This window comes from Neomonachus schauinslandi, chromosome 8 (assembly GCF_002201575.2).
Source record: "Neomonachus schauinslandi chromosome 8, ASM220157v2, whole genome shotgun sequence".
In the NCBI taxonomy this organism is placed as follows: Eukaryota; Metazoa; Chordata; class Mammalia; order Carnivora; family Phocidae; genus Neomonachus; species Neomonachus schauinslandi.
This window is the reverse complement of record NC_058410.1, coordinates 53,319,756-53,330,684: the sequence shown is the minus strand read 5'-3', so window position 1 is coordinate 53,330,684 and position 10,929 is coordinate 53,319,756. Positions and strand designations below refer to the sequence as shown.

General features: G+C 42.4%; 1 protein-coding gene across 1 annotated transcript; it reads right to left on the bottom strand.

The window, feature by feature from the left end:
* Positions 1–7,808: 7,808 nt before the first annotated feature.
* LOC110583537 (60S ribosomal protein L8-like) lies at positions 7,809–8,599 on the bottom strand. The gene is given in 2 exon segments (XM_044917207.1): positions 7,809–8,089; positions 8,092–8,599. Coding segments are annotated over 2 exon segments (789 nt in total).
* Positions 8,600–10,929: the final 2,330 nt, after the last annotated feature.

Here is a 10,929-nt window from a genome sequence, read left to right as displayed (position 1 = left end):
TCATTTACATGGCTACTGGCAGAAAGCCTCAGTTCCTTGCTGGCTGTTGGCAGGGGGCTTCCGTTCTTTTCCATATGGACCTCTCCACAGGATTGCTTGAATGTCATCATGACATAGTAGTTGGCTTCCCCCAAGCAAGTGATCCAAGAAAAGAGAGCAAGAAGGAAACCACAATGCCTTTTATGTTCTAATCTTGGACATCGTACACCATCACTTTGCCACGTTCTATTTCTTAGAAGCAAGTCACTAAGTATAGCACATAATCAAGGGAAGGAGAATCTGGCTTTATTTTTCAAGGGAGAAACATCAAAGAATTTATGGACATATTTAAAACCATCACAGTATGATAGGAAATCACTGGAACTTTTTAAGCAAAATCTGTTTTACATTTTTAAAGAATTGGTTTGGTTGTTGTGTAGAGAATGGATTACACGGGGACAAGAGTGGAAGCAGGAAGCTCAAGTAGGTGGCGATTACTTGGTTTTGGCAACTGATAAATGGGCCTGAGATTAGGATGGGTGCAGTGGAATTAGAGGGAGGTGGTGAGATTCAGGATACGTTTCAGAGGTTGAGCGGACAGGATGTGATAAGATATTATTGGATCTAATGTTATTGGGTGTCACTTCCCTTTCACATCTTCAACCACGGCGCTTTCCCAAAATGACTGATCATCTGAATCCCTGAAGTGCTTTAAAAATATGAATTACTGGTCTTCACCTCTAGACCATCTACTTCAAAAGGTCTAGGATGGGGAGATGATAAATCAAAACTGGAATCTACTGTTCCACTTACTCAATGAGCTAATTAGAAGTGTAATTATTATTTTTGTTGTTGTTTTGCTGAAAAGATAGTTATTATGCCATGGGCTCTGTTATCCAAATTCTCATTTCTTCACACATACACACCTTCCTCCTGTTTCATCAGGTACTAATTCTTATGGACTCTGTTTCTAAGGTAATTCTTTTTTTTTTAAATTTTATTTATTTATTTGACAGAGAGAGAGAGAGCACAAGCAGGGGGAGCGGCAGACAGAGGCAGAGGGAGAAGCAGACTCCCTGAAGAGCAGGGGGAGCTCCATGTGGGGCTCGATCCCAGGACCCTGGGATCATGACCTGAGCCGAAAGCAGACGCTTAATGACTGAGCCACCCAGGCACCTTGTTTCTAAGGTAACTCTTTGAAAGAATTTCTCCCAACCACTACTGCACCAACCTAAAAAATCATTTATTTAATCTTGAACTCCTGAAAATACATCCTATGTAATCTCCTACCTCTGGTCTCTCCTTCTGCCTTTAATCTGTTATCCAGATGACCTTCCTATCCCACTTTTATGATCTTAGCACCTCCATATTAAAAAAGACTCAGCAGCTTCCTAGGATTCTCAGAAAGAAGTTCACACTCCTTTAGGATGGTATTTGAGGCCATTGACAATCTGGTCCTATCCTCCCTTTGGACTGACCTCATAGCTCCCTTTAACACACTCATCCTAGGCACACCAAATTATACACTCTTCCCTTACCTCTCCCTTCATTTTCACATCTTGACAACTTGCTTCATATTGTTCTTTCTGTCTAGCATGCTGCTCTTCCTCCCATCCTCACCTGACAACATCCTGCTGGTCATCATTCAAGGCCCAACTCAGATGGTTGTCATCTCTGTCTCCCTCACCGGGAATTCATTGTCCCTTTTTCTTAATTCCTGTCTCACTTTTAAAACCCCTTTATCAGGGCGCCTGGGTAGCTCAGTCGTTAAGCATCTGCCTTCGGTTCAGGTCATGATCCCAGGGTCCTGGGATCAAGCCCCGCATCGGGCTCCCTGTTCGGTAGGGAGCCTGCTTCTCCGTCTCCCACTCCCCCTGCTTGTGTTCCTTCTCTTGCTGTCTCTCTCTCTCTGTCAAATAAATAAATAAAATCTTTAACAACAACAACAATAAAAAAACACAAAAAAAACCCTTTATCATTTATGTTTATGCTCACAGTGCCTAGTAGTGTGTGTGCCCTTAGTGGGCTCCAAAGAAAATGTTTACATGGACGGAATTTATTTCCTCCTCTTTACCCAACTTAGGCAATGGAGAAAACAAAAGGTAAACTGGCATCAGAAGTTTGGTTGATGAAATGTACATGGAACATCAATCCTGAGAGCTGTACACATTTAGCACAGTCTGTACCCATTGTACTTTACAACCACACCTGGTTGCATTAATAATTCCAAGGCATTGCAAAATCTTCACAATCCAAATACTTTATTAAGAATTCCAGTGACAAGGTCTGAAATATAAAAGTTTGTGGGACTTTTTAGAGGCTTAATCACATTTAGTTAGAAATTGAAATGAATAAGAACATTCCATTCCCTAAACATTCTAATTAATTGATGTTTAGCATATGGGTTACCAAATTTGTCTTTTCAAAGTTTGCATTTAGAGATTGCAAATAAATCTATTAGAATGAATTTCTAGGTCAGTCAGGTTTTGATTTGCAATATTTAATGTTTGCACAATTTCACCTATGCCTGACCTTTCAAAATTATTTTAACAGACCTACATTTACTTTCCTAATGGAATGATTTGCTACAAAGTGGCTACAGTGGGTAGTTTGGAAGGACACTGTAACATTCCTTTGGCTGTCAAAATTCATCCCTCCTTAGGTTTGGGGAAATTCACAGAATGTGATGTTGGAATATAGGACCTTATCTTCCTGTGGAAGCCAAAGAGTTTGAATCTCAGTCTCCCCACACCCTGGATTATGAAGCAGGCACCTCAATACCTGGCAGTAGACCCTCACACCCAGGCCTGTGCACCCCAAGATGAAAGAAGAACCTCCGGGGCAGCTCCTGGCAGAGGCAGAGATGGTGGGGTCTTAAATAGTCTTCCTATGACCTGGCCTCCTAAGGCCTTGGGCTCCTGCCGGTTTTCCCAGCCTGTTCTCCCAGCCACTTGGGCTCTATGAATCCCCTTTCCCCAATATTCTTTTTTTCTTTAGACAGAGTTCATTTTCATTCCTTGAAAGCAAGAATCCTCGCCAGTACCATTGGTGTTTCAAGGCAGAGAGAGTTCTAGACTCTGAAGTCAGACTGCTGGCCTACTCAGTCCCATTGGCTCTCCATTTCCTCATCTGTAAAACAAGACCCAACCCAAATATTGTTGTCAACTGTGTGAGGACTGAACACAATAATCTCTGTAAAGTATTTTGCACAGTCCTTAGTGAATAAAGAAGCATTCAATAAATAGTAGCTGTTGTATTACTAAATTCTAAGCAATTGTCCATGTGTTCAGGCCACAAAACTCTACTGCTCACCACATAAAAAGAACACCCCAGTGCGCACTCTGTGTTCAGTAATGCACTTCATTTTTTCCTATGCTGGGTTTTTGTTTTGTTTTGCTTTGTTTTCCAGTTTAGGACTTCAGTGCCTGCCCAGCCTGCACATCCTGGGACTTTCTTGGGGAGTACAGCTTGCAATCACTGTACCTGGATCTTCTCTCTTCTGTCTGTCCCTGCCAGCTCGCCCTCACTTCGATGCTTTCAAAAGGAGATCAGCTGCACGAAAGACCCACCGACTTTACATGGAAAGGGCAAAATGGCGTCAAAGACACAGTCCTTCTTAGCATGTGCCATACAAATTTAGTAGCTTTAACGGACTTACTGAAAACACACACACACACACACACACACACAGCTTATATCCCAAGACCTACTATGGAATCCTTAATTTATGGACTTCGCTTTCGATGAATTTTTTTTCTTCCACTGAAATGTATAATGTCCTCTCATAGTTAAACTGAGGAATCTTTCCCATTCAACTTCCTCCCTCTGGGATGTAATAAAGAGACGACTTATGGCCAAACAACACATTGGAGACAAATTTTCTGTGAAAGAAAAATGTTTTTTACTACATGTAATGTTTCTCAAAGGAGGTGGGTCAAAACACAGATATCAATCCTGTGTAACCATTTACTGAATACCATATTTGGTTCGAAAATGTTAAAATGCAGTATGCTATTTCTGAAAGGTTGAGTATTTTGGTATAGCTGTTTTAATTTTTATGACAGCCATGTATAAATTAAAATAAAGATGAAATTAAAATTTACCTAGCTGCACGCTCTATTTTCCCAAGAAAAGGGGGTAAAAGGGCTGAGCAGAGAGGAGCAGAGCGCAGTGTAGGTGAAAGCATACCTCACTTGACCTGGCATCGGTGGATCGTGGACTTTTATCCTTGATTGGCCACTTCCTAGTGTGACCCTGTGCTCACCCTCACTCTCCTAAGATGTGAAATGGGGACAATTATACTCTCAACCATGGTTAGGAGAGATAAATGACATATTGTTTGCAAAATACTTGGCTCGTAGCAGGAATCCACCACACAATAGTTGATGATATCACTCAACAGGACTGTCAGAGGTCTAATAAGTTTAAGGGCATTTGATTATTTGTCTAAAGGAAATATAGTATTATAAGTCTATGTTATTATCTATATTATTCAAATAAAGAGTTCTGATTTCATCAGTGGGTATCACTGAGGAAGGCAATGACAATTCAAGATAACTCGGATGCCAAGTTAGGTTTTATATGTACCAGAATTTTGACTAACTATTGAAAATGTTCTTAAGTTTCGAGGCACCTGGGGGGCTCAGTCGGTTAAGTGCCTGCCCTCAGCTCAGGTCATGATCTCAGGGTCCTGGGATCGAGTCCCGCATCAGGCTCCCTGCTCAGCAGGGGAGTCTGCTTCTCCCTCTCCCTCTGTGCTCTCTCTCTTTCTCTCAAATAAATAAATAAATAAATCTTTAAAAAAAATGTCCTTAAATTTTTTAAGTTGGTCTTATTATGATATTAAGGCCATAACCCCAAAGAAACTATTTTTGTTTGGACAATACTATTTAGATGTTAAATAATTGGGCAGATAATGCCACAAATTTACTCCAGGAGTCAGAAAACTCCATTTGTAGAAATTGCTTAAAAGCAAATTTGAGTTACAGAATAAATACCTATGTGAATTGTAAGTATCAATGTAAAAACCCCAGGTATTTTTGCTTGTAAATTTCCTTACTTCTATATAACTGAACTCAGTCTCTGTTTCATACAACAACTACTGTGCTAGGAGGCAGAAAACCTCCAGATAATCTAAGTTGATTTGGTCTTCTCTTGTGCCCACCCCCTGGACTTTTCTCACTGGGCTAGCATCTGCATGGCAGGTGGCGGTGGGGTGGGTGGCATTTACTCCTCGGACATAGTCACCTCTCCAGATGGCATCCTCTGAGAAGGAAGTCTTCATGGAGTCTCTCATCCAACATTTTGGGTGCAGGACTACTCTGATTCTGCAGTCTCTCGGAGTCACACCTGCTCCATTCTCAGCCTCATGTGAAACACATACATTATGGTGAGTGGAGAGTATTTATGGCTACCCCAGGACCTTCTGCTCAGGCTTCTTCATTCCACTGTGCCTATCCCCACTGCACTTACCTGCTCTGTGTTGGGCTGATTTGTTCTATAAGGCTTGCTGCTGTTTCAGGCTCTGCCTTGAAGGGAGGGAGACGCGAGTCATCTCTGCTTTCAGCCCTCTGCCTTCATATTCCCCCAAACCTAGCAAGTGTTCCAGTTCATCCCATTCCCCAGGGCACTGGGACCTGGTTGGGAATCTACAGTAAGGTTTCTTCTATCATCTAAGCGTCTTTGCTCCTTCTTTATCCCAACCACACAGAATTGTGATCTCTTTCTGTTTTGGAAAAACTTCCCTTGGCTTGTCAATTTTTTTTTCTAAAGCTACTTTTTATGGCATAAACTTTTAATCTAAATCCTTCAGGTCATTGGGTCTTGACACTCAAAATCTAGACTTTTGAAACTCGGAAAAAGTTTTCTCTCAAACTCTCTTTTTCTGCCTTGAATTTCACAATTCCATTTTAAGTCTCAAAAGTCATGGATAACTAACTCATATTTTTTTGGTGAATTTATCTCATAGCATCCTTACTCTGAAACAATGGATGCCAAATGAATGAATAAGTGCATGGGATAGAAAGGAAGTAGCAAGTATAAACAAAACAAAGCACTTCTTAATACATCAAAATATTATCTCACCACAAATGGAAGCTGCCTTAAACCTTGAGCTAGTTTCTTCTTAGTTGCCAGGCTTCAATTTGAGAGACTGACTGTACAAATGTACAATGGCAAGGCCACATGGCAATAGAACTCTGACCCATCACACTGGAAGCAACAAACCAGAGAAGCCAAATCACCTCTGCCACCATCGGCCCAGAATGGTTGGGACTTGGACAATGACCCCCAGCTCTCCAATTCCTTACAATACTTCCCCTTTCCAACTTGAGACCAACTAGAGAAAGCCAAATATGCTCCCCAAATTAATCATATAGGATGTCCTGCTTCTAGTTGGTCCCCACCTTCTGGTTAGCCTTCAGTTTCTCCATGCCAAAAGCCTTCAGTCAGAATATACCTGAAGCCTTTTATTTTCCACTATAAAGCTCTCCCACCCACATGCCTGCCTTTGAGTCTCTGCCAAATGCAGGTGATGGTGGCTGACTTCTTGCCCTAGATAAACAGGCTTTGCTTGTTTTCCTTTGGGTGGTCTTCATTTATTTCCACTGACTTACTACACATAAAGCTGTTATATTCAGACATATACATTGATAGTGGAGCTTAACATTTTTTTTTTTTGAGCATAGAGATGCTTGGAGTAAATAAATACTGGGCTTTGATCTCATTTTAATTCAGTGGATACAAATTAAAAATTATAACTCAAATTAATCTTTTCCTTGAATTGGTAGGTAGTGGTATGCTTGCCCCAATGGGTACTGTTGAAATGTTCTTGAAAGTGTATATAAAAATCTCATTTTTATAAATTAAAATTATAATATTCTAGCAAATTACTATTAAAAGGGACACGGGTGAGGGGCGCCTGGGTGGCTCAGTCGTTAGCTTCTGCCTTTGGCTCAGGTCATGATCCCGGGGTCCTGGGATCAAGCCCCGCATCGGGCTCCCTGCTCGGTGGGAAGCCTGCTTCTCCCTCTCCCACTCCCCCTGCTTGTGTTCCCTCTCTCGCTGTGCCTCTGTCTGTCAAATAAATAAATAAATAAAATCTTAAAAAAAATGGACACGGGTGTACATCATACTGAAAATGAAGAACACTGCTATTATGTAGGTGATTATTCCTCATGTGTCAGGTTTCCTTAAATTGTCACATATCTCTGTTCGTCTGTACATATAAACCTAAGGCTATTGTAAAACAATAATGATTCTCAAAAGAGCAGATAATACATATTTGTCCAGAGAAACTTGTGCAGTTTTATTTTTAGTTCACTTTAATAGATAATATGTGGTCACAACAACAGTACTCCAAAATGTAACTTACTATTCTCACTTCACATATGAGGAAATGAAGACTAAGGTAAAATCACTTGCTCAAGTCCTCACTAAAGAAATGAAGCCCCTTATTGTCCTGCAAAGAACCCCGAATCTGTTTGAAGCTACCACCTGAGGAACTTCTTATATACCTGTGACTGAAGAAAGACCCTCATTTTTCTGGGAAAGTCATGGTCTTCACTTTGACACCATGGCAAAGAGGACAAGAATGTTCTTGGAACAGCAAGGAGGAAGGGGATCCCCACTCAGGGGTGTGCCCGGCTGTGTTAACCTGGTGTTTAATGGCAGAGCTAATGATGGCCAGATGACCCCTATATACGAATAACGGAGCCAGGAAGAAACTCAGGCCTTCCCATGCAAAGGAAGGTTTCTTGACCCTGCGCATCTGTCCACATTGCTTTTTTTTTTTTTTTTTTTTAGTGACAGGACAGACTTTATTGAGCCCCTCAGCCCAAGTTCTCCTTCTCCCGCACAGGCTTGGCTCCCCGGAGACGCCCGGTCCGGCGGGCAGCAGTAACACCCACTTTGTGGCCAGCAGGGGCATCTCCGCGGATAGCAGAAGGTTTGCCCATGTGCTGGTGGTTGCCACCTCCAAAAGGAAGCTCCACAGGATTTACGGCCACACCCCGCACACGTGGCCAGCAATTCCTCTTTGCCTTATACTTGTGGTAGGCATGGCCAGCCTTCAGAATGGGCTGGTCAATGCGGCCACCTCCAGCCTCCACACGACCACAGCTCTGTTGGCTGAAGAAATGACCTTCTTTGAGCCTGAGGGCGGCTTCACTCGGGTCTTCTTGGTCTCTGGGTTGTGGGAGATGACCGTGGCATGGTTTCCAGAGGCTCGAGCCAACTTGCCCTGGTCACCAGGCTTCTCTTCCAGACAGCACACGATAGTGCCCTCAGGCGTAGTGCCCACCGCGAGCACATCGCCTATGTTGAGCTGGCCGCTGTGGATGCCCTCGGCGGCGATCAACAGCTCTGTCCGCTTCTTAAAACTGTACGGATCCCGGAAGACGACCTTGGCAAGGGGTGCACCGCGGCCTGGGTCGTGGATGATGTCCTTCACGATGCCCTTGATGTAGCCGTGCGGCTCGGCCAAGTCCACCGCGCACAGACGCGCGGCGCCCTTGCGGTGCTTCACGTGCGCGCGGAACACCGAACCGGCGCCCTTTCTCTGCCCACGGATGACGCGGCCCACGGCCGTCTGCTGCCGAGCGCGGCTGGAAAAGGTCCACATTGCTTTTAAAATAAGATTTTGATCCCTTACGATGGTCTACAGGTCCCATACAATCTGGCCCTGCATTCCTCTTTCCCTGCTTCTCTTGCTGCTCTTTTTGTTCTCTACACTACGGATACCTTTCCATTTCTCAAACATGCTCAGCACATCCATTCTTTAGCTCCTTTAAAATTCTGACTAGAGGGACGCCTGGGTGGCTCAGTCAGTTGAGCTACCAACTCTTGGTTTTGGTTCAGGTCATAATCTCAGGGTCATGATCCAGCTCACGGAGCCCTGGGGCTGGACGGCTCTGCACTCACTGGGGATTCTGCTGGAGATTCTCTCTCTCCCTCTCCCTCTACTTGCCCCCTCCCCACCCCTGCTCATGTGCTCACACACACTCTCTCTCTCTCAAATAAATAAATAAATCTTTTAAAAAAAATTCTGACCAGAACACTTTTCTCCAGGATTCCCAGATCTTTGCATGGACAGTTCCTTCTCATCCTTCCCATTTGAAGTGAAATTTCTGATTTTCATAAGGATCTCTTATGATCTTTAAAGCAGACCTCCGACCCTTGTAGCCTACTCCAGTTTCTCTATCACATTGTTCTTTTGTCATCTCTCTGTATCTAAAATTACCTTCTCTATTGCTTGTTTGCTTGCTTATTGTCCCCTCTCCAGGCTATAAGCTTTCTGAAATTTGAAAACTTATCTGTTGTGTTTGCTGCTAGATCCAAAGCACCCAGAACAGTGCCTGGAATATGGCAGGGCCTCAATATACATAGTTGTTGAATAAATGAATGAATAAGTCATGAATCCTAAGTGAGAATATGATGACACATGTGCCCATTCTCTAGAAAAAAATGAACTGAATGTTTTGTATATGATTTTAGGAGTTTCCAAAGCTCTGGAAGCTCACCTGTAGACCCCTGGCTAAAGCCCCTGCATTATAATTAAGCTGTTTCATAATGTTCTTTTTGAAATTGATTTTGAATTTCCGTTCTCTGAAGTTAAACATGAGCATGAACTTTGAAAGTATGTTTTAGGTGGCATATAACAAATCACAGGCCCATTGCTGCTCATTGGTTTTGAATAAAAAAGATCCCTGATATTTACATTAATTGATCCTAATGACCATATTTCATTCAATGAAGATGTCTTGTGGTATATGTTAAATGCTCCCCCATATCCAGTTCTCCTCTCCTGTGGGGAACATGGGAGAATTAAATTTCCCAGCTTCCCTAGCAGCTGGGCAGAATCATATGATTAACTCTAGTCAATGGATTGGAGGCAGAAGTGACATATGACCCTGCCAGGCTGGAGCATTTAACTGCTGGTGAGAGATCCTGCAGGGTTCCATCTTCTTCTAGAGCAATGGCTGTGGAAGCACATGGTGGCATGGAGGTGCGAGGCCAAGCCCTCACACAGAGGACAGTTGCTCTGGAGAGTCACACAGATCTTCAGGAGACTTTTGTGAGCAAGGAGTAGAAATATTTGTTGCTTTAAGTCCTGAGATTTTCTGATTTGCCATTGCAGCATAACCTAACATAACCAAATACGCCACTGATGGGAGAATGTGCTATTATTTTTTGGAGTATTGAGGAGGGGAAAAAGCTGTCATTCATAATTGTAAGAAATCATTGTAAGATATATTACAATCTCAGAGGTGTGAAAATGCAAAAAAAAATCCATGGGGCTTAGATTAGATAAAAAACAGATTATTAAAAGGGGCTCATTAAATCAGGTTATCGTAGTATCAAGAACTCCATAACTAGAGTTGGACAGAAAGTTACAGACTCAAATCCCGATACTTACTAGCTTGTGACTTAATAACTTAACTTGTGTAAGCCTTAGTTTCCTCATTTGTGAAATGGGGAGAACAGTAAAAGGTGCCTCATAAGATTTTGTAAATATTAAATGAGGTAATTCTTACAATGTGTTCAGCATAGTAACTACCCCATATATTTTAGTCCCATATTTGGTTAGACCACAGAGCTTATTCAAGATGAGCATTAATTTCAAACAATATACAGTAAAGTCTCTTTGTAAGTTTGTTATTATGTCATACAAATCAATCAGCAAATATTTATTCATTCATTACCAGGCATGAAGACTGGGCCTCTGAGTTAGGTGTTCTTAGAGATAACAAAGAAGGAGATCTAGAGGTTAAGAGCCCAAAGCACACCATCCTGGGGATTTCCTATCTTCTCTCTGATGTATTTTCCAGGTGAATCTGGTTTGAATGAATATCAAGAGAAGCCTTGAAGAGTAAAAGCCACAAAAATATACCTGAGAAATGTATGAAAAAGGTCACTCCTATGCTTTTCTTGGTGACTGGCAGAGGTAGTAAA